The following is a 26,728-nucleotide window of genomic DNA, read 5'->3' on the forward strand; positions in this document are numbered from 1 at the left end:
AGTTAATCCCAAAAGCTAGGATTACTTAATGTATAGATACATATTTAGAGTGTGACTCCCTCTGTTGTATTTAATTAGCTGAATATGATATTTTCATCTGATCTTTTGTCCAAACACATATTTCGAAAGAAAGATAGGCCAGGGTTGTTATAGTTTTAGACTGAAATAGCTGGTGAAACTATATTTTTAGCTATAGTGTTTTTATTTGTTTGTTTCTTTTTAAATAATAGGATAACATAGATACATATTCTGGTCGATACTTCCATATATTGGCAGCGCTTCTTCACTTGCATCCTCCTTGGAAATCCCCAGCCATGTCAAGATACTACTTAGAATTGTTTCAGTGTCCAACCTGTATGAAAGGAGCCTGGTCTCTAATAGAAGTGCTTATCAGGTAAGGAGTTTCCCAGGTGAGGCTTCAATTTAACTTAGTAGTTGTTACGCTTTTTAATTCATGAAAAGAAGTACTGTACATGTCTTTGAAAAGTTGATGTGTATGTGAATATAGAATGCTTGTGTTGTATGTATTACAAAACTCTTATAAAAAGGCTCCATTGAATTTGGTCATGTTTGTCAATCAGTTTATTTAAAAAACAAATATTTATTGAATGCATGAAATGGACTTACAGGAAAGCTGAATTTGTTTTTATTTTTAACAAAATGTTGTTTCCATATTTTAAAAGTTAATGGGGAAAATAAATTTTTTGAGTATGAATATCAACATCGAACTTTGGTCATCAAAAGTATAAAATTTTAACTGTATACAGTATCTATTTCAGTGTTTGTTGTATTTTTTCAACTAGTAATTTGAATTTTGAAACTGAACTTACTGGTTTGTTTTTTTGGTTTTTGTTTTTTTTAACCTAAGAGGTTTTTTTTAATGTTGTTCAAATACAATTGTCTCCATTTTCCTGCCACCACTTTACCTCAACCCACCTCCCACACTCCATCCTTCACCCCTTCGGCTTTGTCCATGGGTCCGTTTTACATGTTCCTTGACGACCCTTTCCATTCTTTCCCCAGTCATCTCTCTCCCTCCTCCCCTGCTGTAACTGTTAACTTGTTCTTTATTTCAATGTCTCTGGTTAGGTTTTACTTGCTTGTGAACTTACTGTTTTCTAAATATGTCATCTCTTTGTGCCTCTGCACATGCTGTTATCTAGATGCTTCGTTGTTTTACAAATGTTACTCTTTAGAAATCCTTCCTATTTCTCCTTTCTCCCAAAAAGAACTAATTGTTTTTCCATTCTTTTCTGATAGCTTTCTGTCTCTGACAGCCTTCCTCTGTATGAGAAGTACTTTCTTTTTATCCAGGTGTTCAGTTTTAGGGGGTCCATAGTAGTGACAGAAAGAATACTTGACTAGCCAGGCAAAGTCTAGCTAGACTTTTGGTTATCAATTTGAGATTGTAGAGTTGTAATATATTTGAAGCGAGTTAAACTGCTAGCTAGCATACATTTATTCATTCTTTCAACATATGTTTATTGAGTACTTACTGGGAGCCAGGCACTGTGCTACATTTTAGGGATAAGAAGATAAATATAAAAAACAGTTCCTACACTTTTGAATTTGACTGGAATATAAACACAATTCTAACACAATAGCACTAGCCCAGTATAGCTATAGATTTGAGGATATATGGTTTATGTAGTTGACATTTTCCAAATTTCTAAACCTGTCGTTCTCTTTATTTTGAAAGCCCTCATTGCTTTTCATGTAAACTATTACAATACCTGCTTTGTTGATCTTGATTTCACTTATTTTCTCTTAATCTTCTAAAGTACCCCAAGTATGATCTTTCCAAAGTGATCTTCTCATTTCCCAGATAAAAGTCCTACATTAACTCACATATCAGCTGTAGGAGAGGGTTTTAATTTCTTAGCAAAACATGTAAGACCCTTCATGATTTAGCCCTCTATATGAGGTCTGTCCAGAAAATGAAGACCCTTCATGATTTAGACCCTCTATATGAGGTCTGTCCAGAAAATGTCCAACCCTATAATGAGAATGGTTTGTGCCACATCATTGTGACCTGGCAGCCAAGGAGAATGGACTGAAGCAAGCATGCGTGAACAACAGTGACTTCACCGTATTAGTCAGGGGGCAGTAGGTGCCACTGAGTGAGCATGTATACTGTGTGGCCATCCCATTCAAAATGACTGAGCTGGTAGAATGAGTCTGCATCAAATTTTGCATTAAGCTTGACCATTCCTCCACGAAAACTCTTGGGATTATTTAGAAGGCCACAGCTATGGGCTACTGGTGATTGTCAGCTTCATCAAGACAGTGCAACCATATCCATCATCTCAGAATATTCTGTGGTACAGGACTACTATGAAGATTGAAAATATATTATGAATTTTTGGAACTTTAAAAAATAGCCCTAAAATGACTTATTTTACTAAATAATGAAAGAAGTTATCTTGAGTAAGAGGATGGTTATAGAGAGATGTAAGTTGAGGGTATAGCTGGCTATCCAAATTAAAAGGATTTAATGAAATTCATTATTGTTTTTTCTTTATCACTGATATGAAGAGTACAAAGGGAGAATACTAGGTGGTTGCTAAACATTACAGTCATTGAAAAATACAGACATTAGATCTGTATTATGAAATATTTGACATGGTTGAAATTTTAAAGAAAGAAAATATCATTAACATTTTATTGAATTTGCTTTAAATTTTTTAAAAACATTTCATTGAAATTCCAGTAATGCTGTAAAAAAAATTTTTTTTGTCTACAAATTACTCAATAAATTGATTATATTTTTGTTTTGTTTATATATTTCAGGTCTTGCCTTTTCAATGAAAGTTTTTGTCATGAAATTTCAGAAAATATTACTGGCCCTAAGGTACTCCACCTGACATTGCTCAAGTTTTTCTTTAATTTAGTTGAAAGTGAAGTGCGACATCTGAGTCAAAAGTAAGTGTTAATTGCAAAAAAACTCATTTTTCTATGTTTAGATTGTTTTACGTACCATTTTTCTAATCACTTTTATTCATAGTTTTTTAAAAAATCACTTGGTTTTCTAGTCTAGATTTATTTTTAAAACGTATTTTCTAGACACAATACTTCAGTGGCATTAGAGATTTATATACTCTTTTTAATGTATCCTTAGTTCACATATTTATCTTTAACTTATATATTCAATAGATGAGAGTATTTTTATTTTTTATGATTTATATATTTTTGAATTCTTTAGTAATTGAATGCTTAAGTAAAAAGTTATACTAGGTTTTAACATTGAATCTAATATTCATGATGTTTTGAGCAAAGTTAGATTACTATGTATGCTTGTTGGTGGTTATGTTGAACTCAGGCCATTTTTTATATTTTGTCCTTAAGATTACATATTATAATTTTTATGTATTATGACCTTTCTGTATCAAAAATCACTGATTTTCTTATTTACTGATAAGATATAATACCTAGTAACTATAATGATCAAATTGACCATAAAGATATGCTATTGTTCATACTTTCATCAGGTTATATGACTGGTCAGATTCTCCGAGTCTGAAAATAACAGGAAAAGCAATTCTCCTTGAAATCTTCTGGTCAGGAAGTGAGAACTCTGGGCTTTTCACCAAACAAGTAAATATGCTTTTGGAGTGGACTATATATTCTCACAAGGAGAGATGCAAGTCTAATGATGTAAGTAGAATTAGTTTTCAGATGAATAATTTTATGTGAAAAAAGTATACCTTTGAATTACACATTTTTCTTTACTTTTTGAATTGAAAAAAATTAAAACAAACCCAAATATATCATCATTTTCTATTTATTTGTCTAGTTTTAAGATAAAAGGTTTTTTGGAGACTCCTTTCTTTGTCATCTTACATTAGATATAGGAGCTAGAGATAGTTATTTGATCTTTAATGATGAGAAATCTATAGTTAGAGGTTTGATGAGGTTCTGGCCAAGATTGAGGTGTAGGTAGATAATGCTTTCCTTCCTCACGCAACCAAAAGGTAAAGGTATTTACTAAAGGTAGCTAGGTAATACTATTTTCAGGAGCAGTAAGCATGGTAACTAAGGTGGGCACATCTGGTGTCAGATGTCATAAAATCTATTCTACCTTAAGGGAAATCCATACATAGTTTCTCTTCTAATAATTTCTCATCTATTTTCTTCTACTTTTAAGTTCCAATTAATCTTATATTTCACCTCTTCTTTGTATTCTCTTTTACCCTCTCATTTACACTTTATTAATTTATTTTTAATTATATTATATTGATTATGCTATTACATTTACCCTGATTTTTCCCACTTTGCCCTCAGTCCACTTTGCCCAATGACTGACTGTGCTCTCCACCCAGCACTCCCACTCCCTCAGGCAATCCCAGCACCATTGTTCATATGCACGAGTCATGTGTATAAGTTCTTTGGCTACTCCATCCCTCTACTCTACCTTATATCCCCATGGTATTCTCTAACTATGTATTTGTTCTTCTTAATCCCCTCACCTCTGTACCCGGTCCCCAAACCCCCCTCCCATCCGGCAACCATCAAAATGCTCTCTTTATCCATAATTCTGTGTTCTTCTTGTTTGCTTAGTTTGTTTTTTAGATTCAATTGTTGATAGATTTGTGTATTTTGCCATTTTATTATTCATACTTTTGATTTGTTTTTCCTTAAATAAGTCCATTTAACATTTCATATAATAATGGTTTGGTGATGATGAACTCCATTTTTTTTTCTTGTCTTTGTAGCTCTTTATCTGCTCTTTGATTCTAAATTATAGCTTTGCTGGATAGAGCAATCTTGGCTGTAGGTCCCTGTTTTCCGTGATTTTGAGTATTTCTTACCAATCCCTTCTAGCGTGCAAAGTTTCTTTTGAGAAATCAGCTGACAGTCTTATGTTACCTACCTTCCAATAGGTAACTAACTGCTTTTCTCTAACAGCTTTTAAAATTCTTTCTTTATTTTTAACATTTGGTATTTTAAGTGTGATACATCTTGGAGTTGGCCTCTTTACATCCATCTTGTTTGAGACTCTTCTGTGCTTCCTGGACTTGCATGTCTATTTCCTACACCAAATTAGGGAAGTTCTTTTTCATTATTTTTTCAAATTTCCAATTCCTTGCTTTTTCTTTTCTGCTTTTGGTACTCCTATGACATGAATTTTGGAACACTTGAAATTGTCATTGAGGCTCCTTACATTATCCTTGATTTTGGGGATTCTTTCTTCTTCTTCTTGTTTTGATTGGTTGTTTTTTTTTTTCTTCCTTATGTTCCAAATCATTAGTTTGATTCTTGGCTCACCACTCTACTGTTGTTGCCCTATAAATTGTCTTTTATTTCAATCAGTGTAGCCTTTGTTTCTGACTGGACTTTTTTTTATGCTGTTGAGGTCCTCACTAAGTTCCTTGAGCATCCTAATAACCACTGTTTTGAACTCTGCATGTGACAGATTCCTTATCTCCATTTTGTTTAATTCTTTTTCTGGAGTTTTACTCTCTTCTTTCATTTGGGCCATGTTTTTCTGTTTCCTAATTTTGGTAGGCTCCCTGTTTTTGTTGCTATGTATTAAGTAGAGCTGCTGACTCCCTGTCTGGATAGCATGGCCTAATGTAGTGGGTGTCTTGTAGGGTCCAGTTGCACACCCTCCTTGTCACCCACACTGGGTACTTGAGGTATACACCGTCAATGTAGGCTGAGTCCAACCTCCTCTTGTAGTTGAGCCTTGATTACTGTTGGCAGGTCAATGGGGGGATTTACCCAGGCCAGTCAGCTGCAAGGACTGACCGTGACCACAGACTACTAACCTCTGCCCTTTATGGAGGGTCAGCTGTATAGAGAGGCACAGTGGTGGTGTTCGATGGGGTCTTTAGCTGTCCACTGGGTGTATAGATCCTGGGGTTCCCTGAATGGTACAGGCCAAGCTCAGTCCCCACTTCCGTTATGCCTAGGGCTACCCTGTGTGAGCACAATCTGCTACTTTTGCTGGGCTTGGAGATTCCTAGGGGAAACTAAGATGTGAATCTAGGCTGGCTGCTGCTAGTGCCAGGCCTGGGGTCACCTCACAAGAGGTATGAAGGCTGGAGCTCACTGAGGTCAGCTTTTGCTTCTTTGAGAGGATTTAGGAAGTTGTGAAGCATGAGCCAAGACCAGCCATTCCTATGGAAAAGCCACTATTAACAGCTACCTGGGCCTGTGAGTTGAGTGGAAAGGAACCTCGGGGTATCTCCAGGGTAGGGCAGTCTGGCTAATATTTAGTCTCAGATTCTCAGATACGGCATCTGCCTGCAGGCTCTGTGGCTCCCTGTGGGCAGGGTTCAGAAAAGGGACAGTGGCCTCTGCCTGCCTTTGTCTGTGAGAATGCTGGTCCCTTTCTGACACTTCATTCCTCCCTGTATGTCACTGGTGCCTTTCAAGCTGCTACAGAAATGCTGAGGCTCAGAGGGAGTAAGTCTAAGTAAGACTGTGTGTGATTTCTTTAGGAAGAACTGCTTGGTACCCCAGAAGTTTCTTCTACTGACTCATTCCCCTCTAGTTTTTGTAGCTAGAAGTTATGGGGACTTACCCTCCTGGTACTGGAACCCTGGGCTGGGGGACCTGGTGTGGGGCTTGGACTCCTCATTCCCAAGATATTCTGCCTGAATTTTATCCACTGCATATGGAAGTAGGACCAGCCCATTTCCTGTCTCCACCCCTCCTACTAGTCTGGATGGATGTGGTTTCTTTAATTCTGTGATTGTTGGACTTTCATTCAACTCTATTTCTGACAGTGTGAGTGATTGATGTTCTATAGTTTAGTTGTAATTTTGATGTGGTTGTGTGAGGAGGCAAGCCATGTTATCTACACCTCCATCTTGACTGGAAGTCCAGTTTCATTTGTATTTTCAAATATTGTGTGTACTTGGAACAGTCTGTATAATGTCTTTTCATTCAATTTTAATTCACTCTTTTCAGCTTTATCTAATTTGTTGTTAAACATGACTGTTGTACTTGAGTTTTTGTATTTTTTCCAGTTTTAAACCTTCTTACTTCAAAGTTACTATTACATATTTTTATGGCTTCTAGTTCCCTACAAAATTTTCAAGGTTTTTTTTTTTTTTGTCTTTCAACATGGCAATAATGGTTATTTTGTAATCTGTGTCTGATTATTGCATACTTGAAGTCTTTGAGGATCTGTTTGTATTTGTTTCTGATGTTCGTTATCTTATGTCTTTTATATTCCCTTGCAAGCTAATTATTGTTTTCTTTGAAACATAAATTGCATTTGAAAAATTGTCTGTCGAAACAATTGTGGCAAAGACACCAGATATCCTTCTCGGAAGAAAATTTCTCTTTGCTTCTGCCAGGTGCCTAGATGTAGTACCCTTGAGGACTGCTCTAGTCCAGTATTTAGGTTGGAGGGTTACCGGATGGTCCAAATGAAGTACCAGTCTACAAATACATGTATTTTGCTTCTGATTTACTCTTAGTCTGAGGGTAAAACCCTTCAGGATATAAGAGTATGAGCTATTAGGTCTTGGATGATTCTTTTTATACTCCTTTTTCCCTAGGTTCCAAAACCATACTTCTGTACTCCAGCTCTTTTTCTGGGGTTAGGAAAACGTTCTTAGGGCAATGTCAGCTAACTTTGAGTGCTTCACTTGGCTTTTACCTTCTCCCAGATTTTGACTTAGCAATTCTTCATAACTTTCCAGAAGATATTTTACATATTTTATTCAGCAGTTTTAGTTTTCTTTTTAATAGGGTTTATCTGAATTACCTAGGCCTCCATTATCAGAAACAGAAGTCCTTATTACCTTTTAAAAATTCAATTTGTTGGGGGTGGGGCAGAGAGGCAATGCTTAAAAGAAAATTCTTTTGAGGGCCCTAATTTTTTTAATTGACATTTTTTAAAAAGATTTTTTTTGGTGCGTAGCTAGACTTTGTGATCAGGTAAGCCTGTTACATAGCAATAACCAGGTGAGTAGCCATTTTCTTGTACATGTATCTGGTTTAAAAAGAATATGATTATACAAATGTGTGAAACTTCTAAATAGTCAGCAGAAATAGAACTATCTAAACTTCATTGCCAATTGACTGTAATACTTCTAAAGTAAAACTGAAAACATTCTTATTTATTACCATCTGCCTTTGTATGTATTTTTTAGACAATAATCATTAAGAATAGGAAACATTTCCTCATTTTTAATGTTTCTTTTTTATCCATTTGATTGCATAAATGAAATAGCTCATTTATCACTAAAAACAGTAAAACTAACATTCTCACAATTTTACTAAATTACCAAAGGACTATCATGAATAAGAATTTACTCAGGAAATAATTATATAAATAGAAACAGATTTATATGTATTTACCTCGAAGATTTTTGTTCACATTTATAAATGGCTTCATAAATATGTTGAATTTTTCTGCAATAAATTGTAGGATCAGTTGCATCATGAGAACTGGTTTTAAATGTTGCAAATTAATATTTTATTTATCATTTTAATTGCTTAAGCTCATATAAAGTATGTTTTATTGTGTTATCTGTTAGAATTCATTCTTGTACTTAATTAAATCTTTTTGGCAGTTTTCAATTTCAAGAATTCCATGCATGTTCACAGACATAATTTTCTGTACTGTAAAGCATTTGTTTCTTGATTTGCTGAGTTGAAGCATTCAATTTAAGTCATTAACTAAACAGAAGTCCTCAGTTTATGCTAATACTGTTTTGTCATAATGTCAATCAACAAGTATTGCCAAGTGACACCATGGCAGTGAATTTCATTGTCATTAATCTGAGAAAGCTTTGGGCTTTCCTTGGCAAAGAGCAGAGGTGGGCTGTGTCAAGGTTATTGAGGAGGTACAAATTTTTCTGAGCTTGGTGGTTAGTCCTCCTTTTCTTTGTGATGTCCTTAAGTGCTATTTCATGGTATTCTACAGTTGTAGGTAGAAACAGAACCTAGTTTGTATTTAAAGATAAGAAAATTGAGGCTAAAGAGTTTTAAGTATTCAAGGTGTTCTCAGCCTATTAGGCAAAGCCTTCATAGAGTCCAAATCTCCACCGCAGCATATTTTTTCTGATTTCATTCAAATGCAAGTTTTTAAAAGAGGGAGAGACACAATGTGTTCATTATGTTCACATCTTTGTGACAGAGGCACTAGAGGAGCAGTTTGTCATCTGTTTCAGTGGAATGTCAGAAAGCCCTACCTGGGAATTAGATGGCCGAGATTCTCGTTTGTTCTGTTATATGCTAGTCACTTTTCACAAGATTGTCAAGTTTCTAAACTGGAGAATACTTGTACTAGCAGATAATAGAGAACTCTATTGGCAGAATATCTGATAGTAAACTTTAGCATGTTAGAAACGAGTTCTAATGTAAGTATATGTTGGGTGTACAAACCATGTTATCATTTATTTCTTTCTTAATTCTTAGGGTATTCATGTTCTGTTCTTTAAGTTTTAGCAAACATTTCAGTATTTCATGAATACTTTTTTTCCTTTGGTGGTTTATCATTTTTCTCACTAATCCATTTCTAGAACATATGCTAGAAATCATAGTTTTCTTTGTACCCTATTAAAGTCACAGTGAATACAATCCATAGCACAATGTCTTGGCCCTATGTTGATAGTGCCATAGTTAAGAATATAGTATAATAGGATCCAAGAACCTTGATTTGAACGGGTCTTTTTATATAGAAATTTTCTACTGTGAATATGTGCTGTGTTTCATGTATGTTTAGCTAATAGCACACAGATAAGAATAACTTTGGCAGGATCTTTGCTAATCATAGTAACGGAGCTATAGTCCTTACATGGGAGCACTTCAAGACCTGTCTATTTCTAACTTTAATAGTGGTAATATCAAGGGAAATTGAACATTAAGTAATATTGATATTTCTTTGTGATACCAGGTACATATATGCACATATATTTGTGTACATATATTTGGAAAGAGGGAAAGTTCCATCTGGTTGATTTGAAGTTATTTTTAATTGATGGGAGTGCTGGATTGTGGTTTTATATGATGAGGCTTTAATAAGCCTCTGTAGGCTAACCTCCCTTTTCCCTGTCTACAGTCCTACGACCAGGGATCTGAAGTGATTCTGATTTACTATTCACTTGAGCTAGGAGAATGCTTTGAGAAATCGAAACCTACCAGCCTCTCGCTTCCTGAGAAATGTCATTGCCGATGTTCAGATACCCATTATGTTGGAATGAGCATTCTGTGGTGTGGCTCTTGACATGAGCAGTTTACTAGTTTACACATAGATTTTTCACTGTCCTGTTTTACTTTCTCTTCATAATTTGAACCATGAGAAGTGAAACTTGCCCAGGGTGATCATCTTCATACTGGCTTTACAAAGAATGAATTTGGCTTCCTGCAAAGTTCTTTGAAGACTGACTAAGACCCACTGCTTAAGGAGTTAGTTCTAGTCAGCTGCAAGGCTTGGACCCTACTAGGGTATAGGGGAGGCATTGGTACTTTTCCAGACTTCTAATCAAATCAAGGCAAAAGAGGTGGTGGTACTGATGTTCCACTCATGTATCCTGACCTGTCAGGATCTGGCTATAGTCAAGGTTCTGTATTGTGGGCCATGATCATATCACAGGAAGAATAGTGCTTCCCTAATCATAAAATCCTCTAACCCCATTCTTCAGAGTCTCTCTCCCAGATTCTAATGTGTAGCCCAGCCAGAGTACAGCATACTTACCCCATAATGTGATAGGGCAACAGAGGACTTGCACACCTGCTAAAGCACCCAGCTCTGAGTTTTCCCTCTGTAAACTGTTTGGTTTGCCTGATGTATGTGCTGCTTGAGCATTTGCCCTTGTTTGCACAACAAACCAGAAATAGCATCTCAGTTTTGAAGTCATTTAACTAGTAGTTTCTTATGATAATGAATGGTTCCCTAATGAAATACTATAGGTATACCTGTTAGAACCTTGTCACCTGAGGGCAGGGGAAATAAAACCAGTAGTCATTGAAGGTTCAAAGTGCTAGAGATTTTTTGTCATTGATCCCCTACTAGGCATAGTATGATGGTAGAACATAGCAGTTATAATCTATTTGGATACCATAACATTTATTGAAACCCTTTCACATGCCTTCTATACTACTGATAATTTGGTGGGTTTTTTTCATGACTAAACAAAATCAGCAAAAATATAGGAATTTCAGTGATATCAGTTTAATGTCATTGTGACAAAAGAGTTTTTATCTAAATCCAAGGTGTTTAAAACTATTTTAATACTTCCTCTTTACAGTTTACATGTTAGAAAGATATTTTTAAACACTAGGGTAAAGCACACTTACTATAAGTAAGGTTTGTATGTCTTGCTATAAGAATTTAATAGTATTTACTATAAAAGTGATAATATAGACAATATTCATTTTTAAACTATTATCTCTGTATATCTCTAAGTTATGTAATGGTGTTTGATATAATTTAATAGTTAAAATTTGAATCAGTTTCTTTACAACAAAGAGTAATTTCATTTGCCAAAGCTTTTACTTACTGTGTTTTTCAAGTATTTCTGTAGAAATGTAAAGGTTAATTTTAAATATAAACAGTAGGGGTGGCTAATCTATTTTTTTAAATAGTCATTCTATAGTCATATATTCCTATTAATAGAAATCCACTGAAGTAAGTTATTTCCTCATTATTTTAATGGATTTATTGCCTGACTAAAACACCTGACACCATTGGCTTAAGTAACCTTAAAGGTTTGTTATAAGCTATCCATACATAAATCCTGGAAATTTTGTTTTATTAACTGTTTTGTCATGTAGCGATAGATATAGATGGGGAGGAAGGAATAGGGAAGGAAGTAAAGGAAGAGAATAGAGGGAGTTAGTTTGCTTGGATTCTTAAGAATACCTTTTATCATTAGCATAGTCTGTTTTTAAATACCATATTTTGCTATGTATACTGCACACTTTTATGCCCAGATTTTTTAGGGAAAGATAAGATGCACATTATACAGGATGTAGTGATTACCTGCTGCTGTGGGTAAAATAATCTCATATATAATGTGCATAGAAACATGGGTGTGCATTATACACAGAAGCACATTATCTGTGGCAAAATACGGTAGCTAAGTTTTGCCTCAACAAATGACTCAAAAAAATACAGATAGAATTCATATGTTTTAATACCACTATTCTCATCTTAATGTTAGGTCTTCAAACATGAACTAGCTTACTTACTGACTGGAATTCTTGGAGCAGCAATAGATTATTGGATCTTCCTTGGTCTTAAAATGGGTAGAAATGTGATGCAACATATGTCTGATGACTTCGGAAGTTACGTTTCCCTTTCGTGTGATGGTAAGTATGTCTGTTTTTTGTTTTCCATTGTGGAAATTGGTTTTGAGTTTCCTTTAGGTAGTCGGTAATCTTTAACATGTGTTCATGTGAAGCTTCCCTTAAACCATTTATATACATACATACACACATATATATGTAGACAATATAAAGAGGAAGGTAAAAATTACCCATAATGACTTTTCCCGTGTAGATAACCACTGTTAAGCTGGGTTTTTTTTAAATATTTTATTTATTTATTTTTAGAGAGAGTAGAAGGGAGAAAGAAAGTTAGAGAAACATCAATGTGTGAGAGAAACATTGATTGGTTGCCTCTCAGCCTGCAACCCAGGCATGTGCTCTGACTGGGAATCAAACTGGTGACCTCTTGGTTCACAAGCCAGTGCTCAATCCACTGAGCTACACAAGCCAGGGCCCACGGTTAAGCTCTTAATATGCATTGGTACCTCAGTCCTCGTCGTTAATACCTTCCAGAACTCATGATGAGTGCCGAAACTGATGAGTACAGAACATGTCACATGATGAAGCATTTTCTCTTGCGGGGTGGTGTCATGACTCATACAAGTTCTAGCAAGTTTGATGAGTCCCAAGCAAGCACCGAGTGCTGAAACATTTTTTCTCTTCAAAATACGAGTACAGGGTTTGACGAGTTCTGAAGCCGACCAGTATGGAGGTATGACTGTATTTCTTTCTAGTATTTCTAACCTTTTTTACATAGCTAAGCTCATATATGTAATTCTTATTATTTTCTTCAGATACTACATGAGCCTTCCTCCCCACCCAACACCTACATCATTTGTTCAAAAATATTATCAACTCACCTATAAGTGGAACTTAACAAAAACAAACATGCAAGCAAAATAGAACCAGAGACATGGAAATAAAAAAAACAAACTGATAGTGACCAGAGGGAAGTGGGGAAGGGGATAACAGGCAGGGGGGTGGAGAAGGGGAAGGGTCAAGTCAAGGAACATACACAAAAAGGACCTACGGATAAAGACTACGGGGGGGGAGGATTGAATGTGGGAGAGAGGAGATGGGCAAGGCATGTGAGAGCAATGGGGGGAAAGTGGGGACAACTGTAACTGAACAATAAAAAATTTTTTTTAGATTTTATTTATTTATCTTTAGAGGGGAAGGAGAGAGGGAGAGAAACATCAGTGTATGGTTGCCTCTAGTGCATCCCCTGTAGGGAACTGGCCTGCAGGGAACCTGCCTGCAACCCAGGCATGTGCCCTGACTGGGAATCGAACCGTGATTCTCTGGTTCACAGGCCCGTGCTCAATCCACTGAGCTACACCAGCCAGGGCTTACAGTAAAAAAAATTTTTAAATATTATCTGGGTGATTTTTTGAAAACTGAAATTAGGTTATAGTATTAGATTATAGAAAATAGTACTTGGATGTAAATTATGTGTATAATATTACTGATGCTTCCCTTAATACTACAACTAAAAATTAAACCATCATATGCAAGCAAACATTTAACCAAATCTGAAATCAGTGTATTCTCTTTTTACTAGAGACAGAGATTGCTTGTTTATATATGGTATTTTTTGAATGTCACATGGTAAGAACTATTTTCAGTGTCTTCAGTACTTCTGATCATTAAAATTGAGGAAAAAGCATTGTAGTCCTCTAATTTTATCTGTGCTGTGTGAACAGTTCCTAGATCTCTTCCTCAATGAATACTTAACAATATTAAAAAATGAAATACATTGAATCAGAATACTTATTATGTTTTAAAGTGATATATATTTTCTTGGGTTATATAACTAATTAAAACATTTTTCCTGTATACTCGTTCCTGTATAATTTTTCTTATAATAAAAAGTAGCTGCTGTTTTTTCCATTGAATCCTGTAATCTAACAGATGAGCGTGGATGAAGCAAATAGAAGTAATTTCTATATAAACATTTTTATTTCTTCCTTTTATTCCCTTCATCTACTTCAAAGTATCCACTCAAATAAGTGGGAGGTAGAATATTTTTTAAGCAATGATGACAGAAATACTCATTTTCACATTCTCACCTTACGAAAGGTTCTACCTGTTTTGAGTCTCCTAGAGACAGGGAGGCTTTCATAAGACCTTATATATACTCCTAAACTTCAAAGCCAGTTTGGGGGAACTATGAATCCTTTTCTGTCTGTCTGTATTTGTATAATCCTAAATTCCTAAAGTAAACATATTGTAAACCTCGTGAGCTTTTTGTGGCCCTCGAATATAAAAGATGATTTTTATGTACTTAAACATATTTTAGACTGCCTAGTAAATATTCTTTTTTGTTACATGTGTTTTAGTGTGGCTTGGTTTTATATGTAAAAAAAAAAACTTTTTGAATATGCTGCCAGTCACTTTAATACTTTGAAAAGAAAATCTGGAATAAGAATCCAGTTCAGGATTTATTTGATGGTGTCCTCTACAAAGTGAAAGGTCTTATTCTTATACTACTGAGGTTAAAAGATTTTTATCTAAAGCATTTTATCTGCTTGTTTTCCTTTCTCATTGAGCTAAGGGGTGATTCTGTTTCTTTTGTAGAGGAGCTGCCCTTTGCTGCATGAGTTTTAACATTTTTTACCTCAGATTCAGTCTTCCCCAGAACCCTTTCTTCCCATTTCTTCCCCACCCTTTCTGCTCAGTGTTTTTTTCCATTTCCCACCCCCATTTTAGATACAGCAGAATTCTGGCATTATTTGCTAGTGTGATAACTAAACATTCAGTTAAAAGTTTTCCCAGTTTTCATTCCAAACAAAACCTCTGAGTTTGGCAACTCAGGACAAGAATAACAGTGATTTTAGAGACTGTGAATGTGGTTATATGTGTTGTTTCCTGTATGTATTGGCTTCCTTTATTGATTTTAGCCAAAAGCAGGAAATAATGAGCCCTTATTAACAGGGTTCTAATGTTAACAGGGTGCATCAGCCTTAGTGCTTTCTTTATTCATATTCTGAATCACCCTTCATTTTAAAGGTAATATTATCCACTGTTATTCCTAGTTTTCACATGGCAAGTTTAAACCCAACAAGTTTGAGCCTGTAAGTGACTTAAACTAAGATTAGAGTTTAATGTTAGCATAGAAGTCCTGTCAACTAAGTGGTTACTTTGCTTTCCAGAATCTGTTTGATCACTAATATTTAAAACTCTAGATGAGATTTAAACTATATCCGTGTTTGGAAAGTATGTGTAAGCTTTTCCTTACCTTTCTCAAACGCACACAGTTGCTTCTTTAGACTTGAGTTTAGGCCACAGATAGGCAGTTTTTAAAAAGCAACATATATTTCTCAAAATAGTTCAAATTAATATCTTCCTAAATTTTTGTTATTACTATGTCTAGATTTTTAACCTTTGTCAAGAGAGAGAATTCAAGTGAACAGTTCACTTGTAAGACAGCAATAACTTTTCTACTGCTCATATGCAAAATTAAAGTGTCTATTTTAGAGCTGGTAGAGTAACACATTTGTCTCAAAAAATTTTAAAAAATGTTCTAATCGTGTTCTTTTTGTCAGTGTTTTGATACTTTGATGAAGAGCCACTTCTTTTTCTCTGAGAATATGCCTTCTTTTTTTAAAAAAGATTTTATTTATTTATTTTTAGAGAGAGGGGAAGGGAGGGAGAAATAGAGGGAGAGAAACATCAATGTGTGGATGCCTCTTACTGGGGACCTGGCCCTCATCCCAGGCATGGGCCCTGGCTGATTGAACTACAGCCTTTCAGTTCCCAGGCCTGTGTTCAATCCACTGAGCCGTACCAGACAGGACTCTTTTTTTTTTTTAATGTTTCTTTGCACTGTTCTTCAGCTCAGTTACTATTTTTGCTTTTCTTAAGTCATTAGTAAAGATGTTATAATTTGGCAGCTCTGTAACTTCCAGTTGAAGGTATTGGTCCATCTGTTTCACTTATGGCAAACTGGATTGTTTTGTTTTTCCTAGTCCAAAAGAAACAATATATTATGATGAATTGGCTTAAACTAAGGTTGGGAAACTTTGTTTTGTAAAATACCAGGTAGTGAATGTTTTGGGCTTTACAGGCTCTCCAGCCTCTGTTCCAGCCCCTCAGCCCTGCAGTCTCAGGGAGAAGGCGGTGGCACGCGGTACACACACGAGCACGGTTGTGTTCCAGTGCAGCTTTAGTCATGATAACGGCCAGCAAGGCGCAGTTTGCGTATGTCCTGACTTAAACTCACTTCTTCTCCTGCTTTCAGTGGGAAGAAAACATTAAATCTCTAACATTTTTCACACCTTTGGATAACTTTAATAAAGCTTCCTTTGCCTTTGTCAGGCTATGTGATTATCTTTTGCTAGTAAGTAGTTTTCTCAAATCTTTATTTACCTTTTTAAAATCTGTATTCTAATGCTTCTCCATGGTTCAAACTTCTCCCAAAATTTAAATTTTATGATTTTACTGTCTCAGTGAAAACGTTTTTATTCCCTTCATTTATTTAACATATTTTCATTGTCCCTGTCCAATCATGGATCTTTACACTTCAGATACAGTGGAAGAGGGAAACAAAACATGGTTCTTGCTTATTTTTTTGGAGAGCTGTCAGTGGAAGAGGCAGATTGTAATTAAGTTAATATAAATATATTATTTAAAAATGCTATGTGCTCCAATGACAAAAACTAGCTGTAGAGATGGTTGAACTAACTTTTATTGGGTGGTCATGGAAAGCAGAACCTGAAGGCTAGCTAAGTAGGAGTTTGGCAGAGTTGGAAAAGTGCATTGCAGTCAGAAGGTACATTTACCAAAACTGAGATAAGAAAATGCCGGGCCTTTTAAGAACCTGGTACCTGGCTGATAGTAAGCTGTAAGGAGAAGAGAGACCAGAATAAAGCCAAAGAAGGAGAAATGGACTTTGCTTAGGAACTTCTAAGATGGGTTAAGGAGTTAGAAAATAAAGAAGTGGCACAATCTGATTAACTTTTCTAAAAAGATCCTCCTGGCCCTGGTCGGACGGCTCAATCAATTGGAGCATCGTCCCGTACACCAAAAAAGTTTTTGGGTTCCATTTCTGGTCAGGGCACACACCAAGACTGCATGCGGGTTGGATCCCCGGTCAGTGTGTGAATCAGGGGCAACCAACGGGTGTTTGTCTCTCCCCACGATGTCTCTCCCCGTCCTCTCCAAAATCAATAAAAACATATTCTTGCGTGAGGATTAATCCTAGAGTGGCTGTCTGCTAGTCATTTTTTGTTCATTTATCAATTATTAAATGTTTATTTTGTGCAGGTTAGTGACCTACAAGCTTGAGGGCTACAAAAATAATCCTTTTACAGATCTCACAGTCCAGAAGCTAAGTTTCTTATGTTCTTTTGTTTATTATTTATCATTCTCTTTGCATGTGATACTACTATTTGGATCCATTATAGTTTGTATTTCCTATTTCTTTCAACCCATCAAATGCTCTTACTAGCTGAATAACTGCATTTGGAAGTTCCAAGGTGAATGATGTCATTTCAACTGTATAGTACAAGCTATTTATGCTTTGCTTTTGCCTCTTGTTAGAATTGATAAGTTAAGAGATCAATTGATTATAATAAACTCCATGATGATAGATATGATTTTTTAAATGTGTATGACTTGAGATTTAATGTTCAGAAGATAATCTTTCAGTTCACTGCTTGTGTAGTTTCAGATAATACTAACAGCCTAGAAGGTTGTAAGTAGTCAGTTATAATAAAAGGTTGTAAATAACTACTTCTTCATCTCCATTTCTTGCAAAAAATGGTTGAAGCCATTTTGGAAAGTATTGTTTGAATTCAGCAATCCTGTCTGTATGGAAGTAGGTGAAACCTACCTGACATGTGGCTGGAGCCATTTGCCCACATGGCAGTCTGCCTAAAGGCAAGAACCTCAAGTGTCTTTATTCAAGGCAGAATTTCTCTCTTAGCCTGGGCCCTGTTTATGTTTTAAGGCCTGATGATTTGTGAATTGTAGGATGTTTAGTGACATCCCTGGCCTTTGCCCACTGGAGGCCAATAGCAGTTCCTCAGTTGTGACAACCAAAAATTGCCAGGTGTTCTCTGGGGATTACCCTACTCTCACCCTTCAATCCCTCATTCTTTCATACCCTGCCCCTCACACACACACCCACGTTACTAGAAAAGAAACAGTTAAGGACTGCAGATAACTGAGAGCCCAAGCCTTTTGGGAAGGCATTTGAGCCAGACAGGACTTTCATTGGGTGACTGACAGACCAAAGGAACTCAGCCCTTGAGTGAGGTGGTCGATTTTATACTTTATATTGATATTATGTTTATTGTTGTCTAATTATTTTTAATATATTTTATTGATTATTCTATTACAGTTGTCCCATTCTCCCCCTTTATTCCCCTCCACCTTGCATACCCCCTCCAACCTACATTCCCCCACTTTAGTTCATGTCCATGTGTCATAAGTTATTTAGTTTCTACATTTCCCATACTATTCTTGCCCTCCCCCTATTTTCTACTTACCATCTATGCTACTTATTCTCTGTACTTTTTCCCCCCTCTGTCCTCCTCCCACTCCCCTGTTGCTAACCTTCCATGTGATCTCCTTTTCTATGGTTCTGTTCCTGTTCTAGTTGTTTGCTTTTGTTTTAGGTGTAGTTGTTACTAACTGTGAGTTTGCTGTCTTTTTACTGTTCATAGTTTTGATCTTCTTTTTCTTAGATAAGTCCCCTTAACATATCATAAAGTAAGGGCTTGGTGATGATGAACTCCTTTAACTTGTCTTTATCTGAGAAGCACTTTATCTGTCCTTCCATTCTACATGAAAGCTTTGCTGGATAGAGCAATCTTGAATGTAGATCCTTGCCTTTCATGACTTTGACTACTTCTTTCCAGCCCCTTTTTTCTCTCTTAAGAAATCAGCTGACAGTCTGATGGGAACTCCTTTGTAGGTGACTGTCTCCTCATCTCTTGCAGCTTCTAGAATTCTCTCCTTCATTGTAATCTTAGCTAATGTAATTATGATGTGCCTTGGTGTGTTCCTTCTTGGGTCCAACTTTTTTGGACTCTCTGAACTTCCTGGACTTTTTGGAAGTCTGTTTCCTTTGCCAGATTTGGGGAAGTTCTCCTTTATTATTTGTTCAAATAAGTTTTTCACTTGTTGCTCTTCCTCTTTCCCTTCTGCTACCCCTATAATTCTGAATATTTAGAGATGTCCTGGAGGTTTCTAAGCCTCTCCTCATTTTTTAAAATTCTTCTGTCTTCATTCTTTTCTGTTTGATTGTTTCTTTCCTCCTTTTGGTCCATTCCATTGATTTGAGTCCTAGTTTCCTTTTCATCACTATTGGTTTCCTGTACATCTTCCTTCATTTCACTTAGTGTAGCCTTCATTTTTTCATCTAATTTGCATTCAGTGTCAACCAGTTCAGTGAGCATCCTGATCACCAGTGTTTTGAACTGTGCATCTGATAGGTTGGCTATCTCTTGGTCACTTAGATGTATTGGCTCTGGGGCTTTGATCTATTCTTTCATTTGAGCATCTTTTTTTGGGAGGGGGAGGTCTGGTTGAGCCTGTTAGGTAGTGAGGGCTGGAGCCTTAGGTGTTCACCAGGGCGGGGCAGTCTAGTTGCTGGGTTGTGACATTGTATGTGAGGGCAGGGTCCGAGAGTAAACAATGGCACTTGCTCTGTTCTCTCTCAGGTTTCAGTCCCCTCCGCCACTTCCCACAAGCAAATTGGGCCCTTCTGGCACTGGTTCCAAGGTGGGTGGGCTTGTGTACGTTCTAGGACCCTGTGGGTCTCTCCAGCAAATTCTCCTGTGAGGCTGGGAGTCTCTTCCGGCATCTCAACCCCCACAAGTGTTTTCAATCAGTGCTTTTAGGCTTTATTTCCCGTTGCTGGGGTCCTGGGTTGCGTGGTCTGTCTCCCTTCCTGTTTTCATCTGGTTTATCTGCTCTCGAATGTGTGACCTCAGTCAGCCAGCCACCTTGCATGCCTCACTGGGCCCACTCGTTGTCACCTTGCGCCCAGGGTGTGCCAACCGCCTCCTTTCCTGCTGTGACCCCTCTCGGGCCACCGACTCCACTCCTCTTACTGGTCTGGATGAATGGTTGTCGGACTTCCTGTACAGTTCCATTTTCTGTCAGTTCTGGTTGTGTTTTTGTTTCTAAATTTTTGTTGTCCTTAATTTTGGTTGTGCAAGGAGGAACAGTGTTTCTACCTGTGCCTCCATCTTGGCCAGAAGTCCATAATTATTTTTTATTATAATATGGCTTGTATCATATTTCTATTGGGAAACACTAGTTTATTTTTATTTTTTAAAATCTATTTTTTAATTATAGTTAACATTTAATGTTATATTAGTTTCAAGTGTATAGCATAGTGGTTAAACATTTATGTAACAAACAAAATGATCCCTGATAAATCTAGTACCCACCCAGCACCAAATATATTATTACAATATTATTGGCTATATTCCCTATGCTGTACTTGACATCCTGGGACTGTTTTGTGATTGCTAACTTGTATTTCTTGATCTCTTCGTCTTTTTTGCCCAACCCCATTAAGCCTCTCCCTCATGTAGCCATCAGTTCTCTGTATTTATGAGTTTGTTTCTATTTCTTGTTCATTTATTTTGTTTTTCATATATATAATTGAACCCATGTGGTTTTTGTCTTTTCTCTGTGTGACTTATTTCACATAGCATAATACCCTTTAGCTCCATCTATATTATCTCAAATGGCAAGATTTCTTTTTTATGGCTGAGTAATATTCCATTGTTTGTATGCACATCTTCATCCAATTGTGTATCAGTGGGTGCTTAGGTTGTTTCCATATATTCACTATTTTAAATAATGCTACAGTGAACATAGGGATACATATATCTTTTTGAGTAGCATTTTGGAGTTTCTCAGGTAAATATCTAGAAGTGGAATTGCTGGGTCACATGGTAGTTCTATTTTTAATACTTTGAGGAACCTTCATACTGTACCAATTTTTGATACCACCAACAGTGCACAAGGGTTTGTTCCCCACTTTCCACATCCTTGTCAATACTCGGTCACTGATTTACTGATGATAGCCATTCCAACAGGTGTGACGTAATATCTCATTATGGCTTTGGTAAGCATTTCTCTGATGATTAGTGACCTTCAGCATCTCTTAAGGGTCTGTTGACCATCCGTATATCCTTTTTGGAGAATGTCTTTTTGGGTCCTCTGCCCATTTTTTGATTGGATTGTTTGAAGAGGATTGCTTGTTTTTGGTATTAAGTCTCATGAATTCTTTGTATATTTTGGACATCAACCCCTTATCAAATGTATTATTGTCAAATATCTTCACCCATTCAGAAGGTCATCTTCTCATTTTGACTTCCTCCCTGTTTCTAAATATTAGGTAGATCTGCTACCCCTCCCAGTTTTGGCAGTGTCTCCTTAGGTAGTAGGTATCCTGTGAGTCACCTGTCACCTGAACTGGGTCCTCTAGGGGTATCCCTTCTGTGAGCTGTATTTGCCCTCCAGCTGTAGTTGAGCTGTAATTACTGTTATCACATCAGTCACATCATGCTGACTCTCTGTGAGTGTAACAGGGAATGTAGAGGTCCCCCAAATGGGGAGGTGCCCCCACTAACCTGGCTTGGGAGAAGGGGAAGGGGAGCAGGGCCATTCAGTTACTTTGCATATCTAAAGATGCTGGCCAGTATTTTAGTAATGCTAATAGCTGTGCTGGTCAAGCCAGGAGCCAGGGAGATGGGCATGACTCCAACCCATGATGCATGTGGGAGGTAGTCCCCTGTTACTCTACCACCCTTGTGAGAGACTTAGAGGAGGTTCCTAGGTCACAGGGCTACATCTGCCCACAGTAACAGTGGCAGCCAAGAAAAGCAGATGTAACCCATTGTGGGAGGTGTCGGAAATGGGGTTATGGAGGAAGAACCAGCTGGTATTTAAACTCAAGCATGGCAGCTAGGGCTTAACTCTGTGGCTTAAGAGCCTAGAATGCAGTCTTCACCATGCAGGAGGACCCCCATCGGCCAACCATGGGGAGGGGCCCTGCAGTTTTGGATTAAGAGAAGGAGCCTAGCTGAGGACCTCGGACTGGGAGCAGCCAAACGGGAATCTGCCTTCCTGAGCTGCAGACTTCCATTTCTTTTCCTGAGAGAGTACCTGTAACTGACCTGGTTTGGCAAAAGGAGGCAGAACTGTGTTTATGGGTGGGTGGGATTTTTTTCCATTTGTTTGTTTGTTTCTACAGGGAGTGGGATTTAACAGCAGAATTCTGCCGTTTTTCTCAATCTGCGTAACTTTGAAATAGTTCCTTTCCTTTTTATAAGACTGGCATTGGGGGGGGGGTCACAGTATTTTTTCAGCAGTGGGCAGGGGAATGCATTGGGGTCTGTTTCATGAGGACTGGCCATGACTTAGTGGACTACTGTTGTTAGAGGGCTTGTACCATGGAGCAGGATTTGTTTTAGCAGAGCTCTAGTGCCTAGAGAGTCCACCCTTTGCGTGTAAAGTTTGTGGATCTAACTGGGTGGTGCTTTGTTGTGGTCTAAGGTCACCCACCAGCTGTGTTAGTTCTGGGGCCTCTTGGGAGGGCCTTCAGTTCAAGCCAAGGTCAGTTACTGCCTGTACCTAACCAGGGACAACCTGGTAGGAGCTACAAAGTGATCTTGAGTTGCTAGCTACCTGTGTTGGACTTGGATATACTTGGGAGATGCTATCCTGGGAATCAAGGGCTGGCTTTCACTAGTGCTGGGCTTGGGCTGCTTAGCAAGTGGTTTTCAACGGTGGTTGTTCTATAATTTGTTGTAATTTTGATGTGATCATGGAAAAAAGATGACCACAGTATTATCTACTCCATCATCTTGACTGGAACCTCAGTTCTATGTAGTCATTGTGTCCAATTTTTTAAATGTCTTTTAACCTATTATGTTTATTTAGCTAATTTTATTGACCTGTTCCTCATTCTTCATATTTCTAGTGTTTGTAGTTTAATCTGCCTTATATAATACTACAGCGTTTTTATCTTGTTTGTTTCGGTTTTAGTTCTTTTAGTATGCTGTTATTTTGTTTTGTTTTTAATTCTTTCCACTGTATTATTCATTCTTATGCAGGAAGTATTAATGGAGAACATGTGTTTGTTCATACATTTCCATGTTATTGGAGAACTTGGGGATTTTGTAAAGAAGGTATTTGAGATTCTTAGTGTTTTGGTTTGTCATTTAAAATTATACTTCCCCCCCCCCACTTGCTATAGTAGAGTGGGTGCAAATTTCTAAAGAAGTCTGTATGCATTAGAACCTAAAGAAGTTCTCTTATATTACATTTTCCCTCTTCTTTACCTTTTGCCTTTCACTGTGGTGTTGGGATTCGTGGGTATTGTCAGGGAAAGGATATAATGTATTGCTTCCTATCAGCTCAAGACTGATCACTGCAAATTAAATATAGTTGTACCCATTTGAAAAACAAGTACTGGTTTTCGAAAAATGCTACCCTACTGTGGGAAGAGACCTTCCACATTAATTGGAAAATATAATGAAAAGTCCCATGTATATCTCACTTATTATCGGTCTGTTCACATGTGTATATATATAATTTCATGACTTTTATTTAAAATAATAAAAAGTAATGATTGTTTCAAATGTGAGAACATTGCCATAAAACAATTTCTCTTCAAAGGCAAGGAATGGGAATATTATCTGTTTTTCATGGTCTAAAATTATGTGGGTGAATTTTACTGGTGTGGGAATCATCATTTGCATGAATAAAATCCACAGAGGATATAGTCTGTAGAAAGAAATTTTATGTGGTATAGCAATAACTATATTTACTTATCTTGCTTTCTACAGACTTTTCTTCACATGAATTAGAGATTTTCATTTGTTCATTTTCATCCGCCTGGCTTCAAATGTTTGTTGCAGAGGCAGTTTTTAAAAAGTTGTGTTTACAGAGTTCCATCAGTGTTTCTTCTGAGCCGCTCTCTCTTCAGAAAATGGTGAGCACCACTCTGTTCTAATTCTTTTAATTTCTAAGAAGTGAGTCCATAAATTTAATTTTAAAACATTCTTAGTTGTTTCGGATGATTAGAGCATATTAATTATAAGTCTTTCAATGTAAGAGTATGTATTTTTCTACCTTAAAAATCAAGTAATTAGTAGATAGGAAGTTTCATTACTTGAGAGTAATTAAGGATTGATAACAGGAAAATAAATCAAGACTTTTTTTTTAGTGATTTGCCATAGCACATAAGATTATTTTAGCCTTGAGAATATTATGCTAAACGAAATAACTCAGTCAGAAAAAGCTAAGAACCATATGTGAGATATAAAACTAAAACTCATAGACACTGGCAATAGTATGGTGGTTACCAGAGGAAAGGAAATGGGGGAGTAAGGGTCAAAGGGGCCAAATATCTTGTGATAGAAGATGTTTTGACTTTGGGTGGTGTTCACAGAGTGCAGTATACAGATCATGTATCAGAGAAATCTATACTTGAAGCCTATATGGTCTTAATTAATCAATGCCACCCAAATAAATTTAATAAAAAAAAAGACCTAGAGTCCCCAAAATTCTACATAGTATTTAATAGTATTTAAAAATAAACATTGCAAATGATGTCCAATATTCCCTTGTATTCTGTATATACACACATGTAAACTGCATCTGATCCAAATTTTTCCAGTTTTACCTTGATTGTCTATCATTAATATGTAGTATCTCTAGCATTTTCTTCAATAAATGAGAAATACAGTTGCTAATCTGTTTGGCAACAATCCTTGCCTTTAACAACTTTTGCACTCTTTACTGTTTATTCCAGACTTGTTTTCTGTTGAAGGAAGACATTATTAGAATGGAAATAACGAAATACCAGTTGTACATTAGCTATAAATATTTAAAATATGCAAATAAATTATAAGTTGGGCATAAAACTAATCAAAAGAATTTTCTAAATGAAGATCACAATTGAATTTGTAAAATATAATTATCTTTAAGAAGGCATTTTTCTTGTATACATCATATTGACGTAATGACATGGAACTATTAACTTAATGTTCTAGCATGTTTAAAGGAGATTGTATGACAAACATAGTGTTAAAACCAGAAAAAATACAACCAAATTTTATGGTGCAATGAATTGAGTAATTTATTTTTACTGCTTTCCAGGTCTTTGTAGTTGAGAAACCAATATAATATTATTTTGCAACAGGTATATTCCTATTTGCCAGCTCTGGGGAAAACTGGTGTTCTTGGGACTGGAAAGATGCAGATACCGAAGAAAATAGGACATCGGCCTTGCCTTGAATCTCAGAGGGCCTTACTAATGCTGAATGGTGCTAAACAGAAACAAGTTGAAGGGCTACCACAGTTACCGTATGTAATGCCTATATGCCAGCTATGCTGTGTTTTAGAGTGTGGCCCTTTTTTCTAATACATTTCTTGAACTTTATGGTTATTTGCAGTACTTTCTGAATTATACTGACTAGCAAAAAACTCAGCTTTATAACTGTAAAATACACACAACCCAGATTTTTGTTTTCTTTAGTTAAAGGCACATGCTTTCTTTCTACTGACATTAAGTCCTTTCCAAAAGAAATAAAACTATTCATCACATCATTTTCCACATAATTTTTGCCCTGTGATTTAAATTACTACTTGTATATCACAAAGGTAGATTTCAGAATGGGTGGTCATGTAAGATACTTCGAATTGTTTAATAGCTTCCCCAAAATGAAAAACTTCCTCTAAAAGTATATTATATAAAACTCAAAAAAACAGAAATGTCTTTCGGAAGAAGAGAATAGGATCCAGTATTAAAATAAGAATGGGGCTCAGTGGATTGAGCGTGGGCCTGCGAACCAGACAATCGCGGTTCAATTCCCAGTCAGGGCACACACTTGCCTGTGTTGCAGGCCGGTTCCCTGCAGGCCAGTTCCCAGCAGGAGATGCATGAAAGGCAACCATACATTGATGTTTCCCTCCCTCTCTCCTTCCCTTCCCCTCTAAAGATAAATAAATTTTTTTTAATCTTAAAAAAAAAAAAAAAAAGAATGGGGAGTAGGAGCTTGCATTTTAATTTTAGCATTTTGCTTTATTCTCTCTGTCAAGTAACCTTTACTTTGTCTCTTTCTCTACATGACATTCCATATTCATAAACTTTTCAGTGGACAGTGGAGATACAAAGTTAATAAAATGAAAGCTGCTACATTAAAATTTATTTATGTAGAAAGCAGTAAAGATTTGAATAATAAAGGAGTTTAAATTAAAAGAGTACCAGATTTTTTAAAAATACTCATGAGCTAATGTATGCTGCCATTCCTTGGTGAAAAACAAGCTTTTATTATTTCTTACTTTCTTTTCAGAGAACTGAACCTTGCTAAATGTTCCTCATCATTAAAAAAATGGAAGAAGAAGTCAGAAGGAGAATTGTCCTTTTCCAAGGAGAATTGCCCCTCTTTAGTTAGAAAGATGAATTTCCACAAGACTAATTTAAAAGGTATTCCAAATGTCAAAATTAATTTATGCTAAAAAA

The 26,728-nt window shown here is 36.5% G+C and overlaps 1 protein-coding gene across 4 annotated transcripts in view; it reads left to right on the forward strand.

The window, feature by feature from the left end:
- SLF1 (SMC5-SMC6 complex localization factor 1) overlaps positions 1 to 26,728 on the forward strand; it is a 65,981-nt gene that overhangs the window by 33,179 nt on the left and 6,074 nt on the right. For 3 of the 4 annotated variants that reach the window (XM_037164127.2, XM_037164129.2, XM_053663578.1), the window contains 7 exons: positions 231 to 394; positions 2,791 to 2,922; positions 3,489 to 3,654; positions 12,126 to 12,273; positions 24,048 to 24,193; positions 25,406 to 25,569; positions 26,559 to 26,692. In XM_037164127.2, coding sequence (XP_037020022.2) covers positions 231 to 394; positions 2,791 to 2,922; positions 3,489 to 3,654; positions 12,126 to 12,273; positions 24,048 to 24,193; positions 25,406 to 25,569; positions 26,559 to 26,692 — 1,054 coding nt within the window. The remainder of the gene's footprint in view (positions 1 to 230; positions 395 to 2,790; positions 2,923 to 3,488; positions 3,655 to 12,125; positions 12,274 to 24,047; positions 24,194 to 25,405; positions 25,570 to 26,558; positions 26,693 to 26,728) is intronic. The other variant, XM_037164128.2, reaches the window with a different exon arrangement.

The sequence above is a fragment of the Artibeus jamaicensis genome, unplaced genomic scaffold, assembly GCF_021234435.1.
Source record: "Artibeus jamaicensis isolate MK-2021 breed Jamaican fruit bat unplaced genomic scaffold, CSHL_Jam_final contig_3214, whole genome shotgun sequence".
Lineage (NCBI taxonomy): Eukaryota > Metazoa > Chordata > Mammalia > Chiroptera > Phyllostomidae > Artibeus > Artibeus jamaicensis.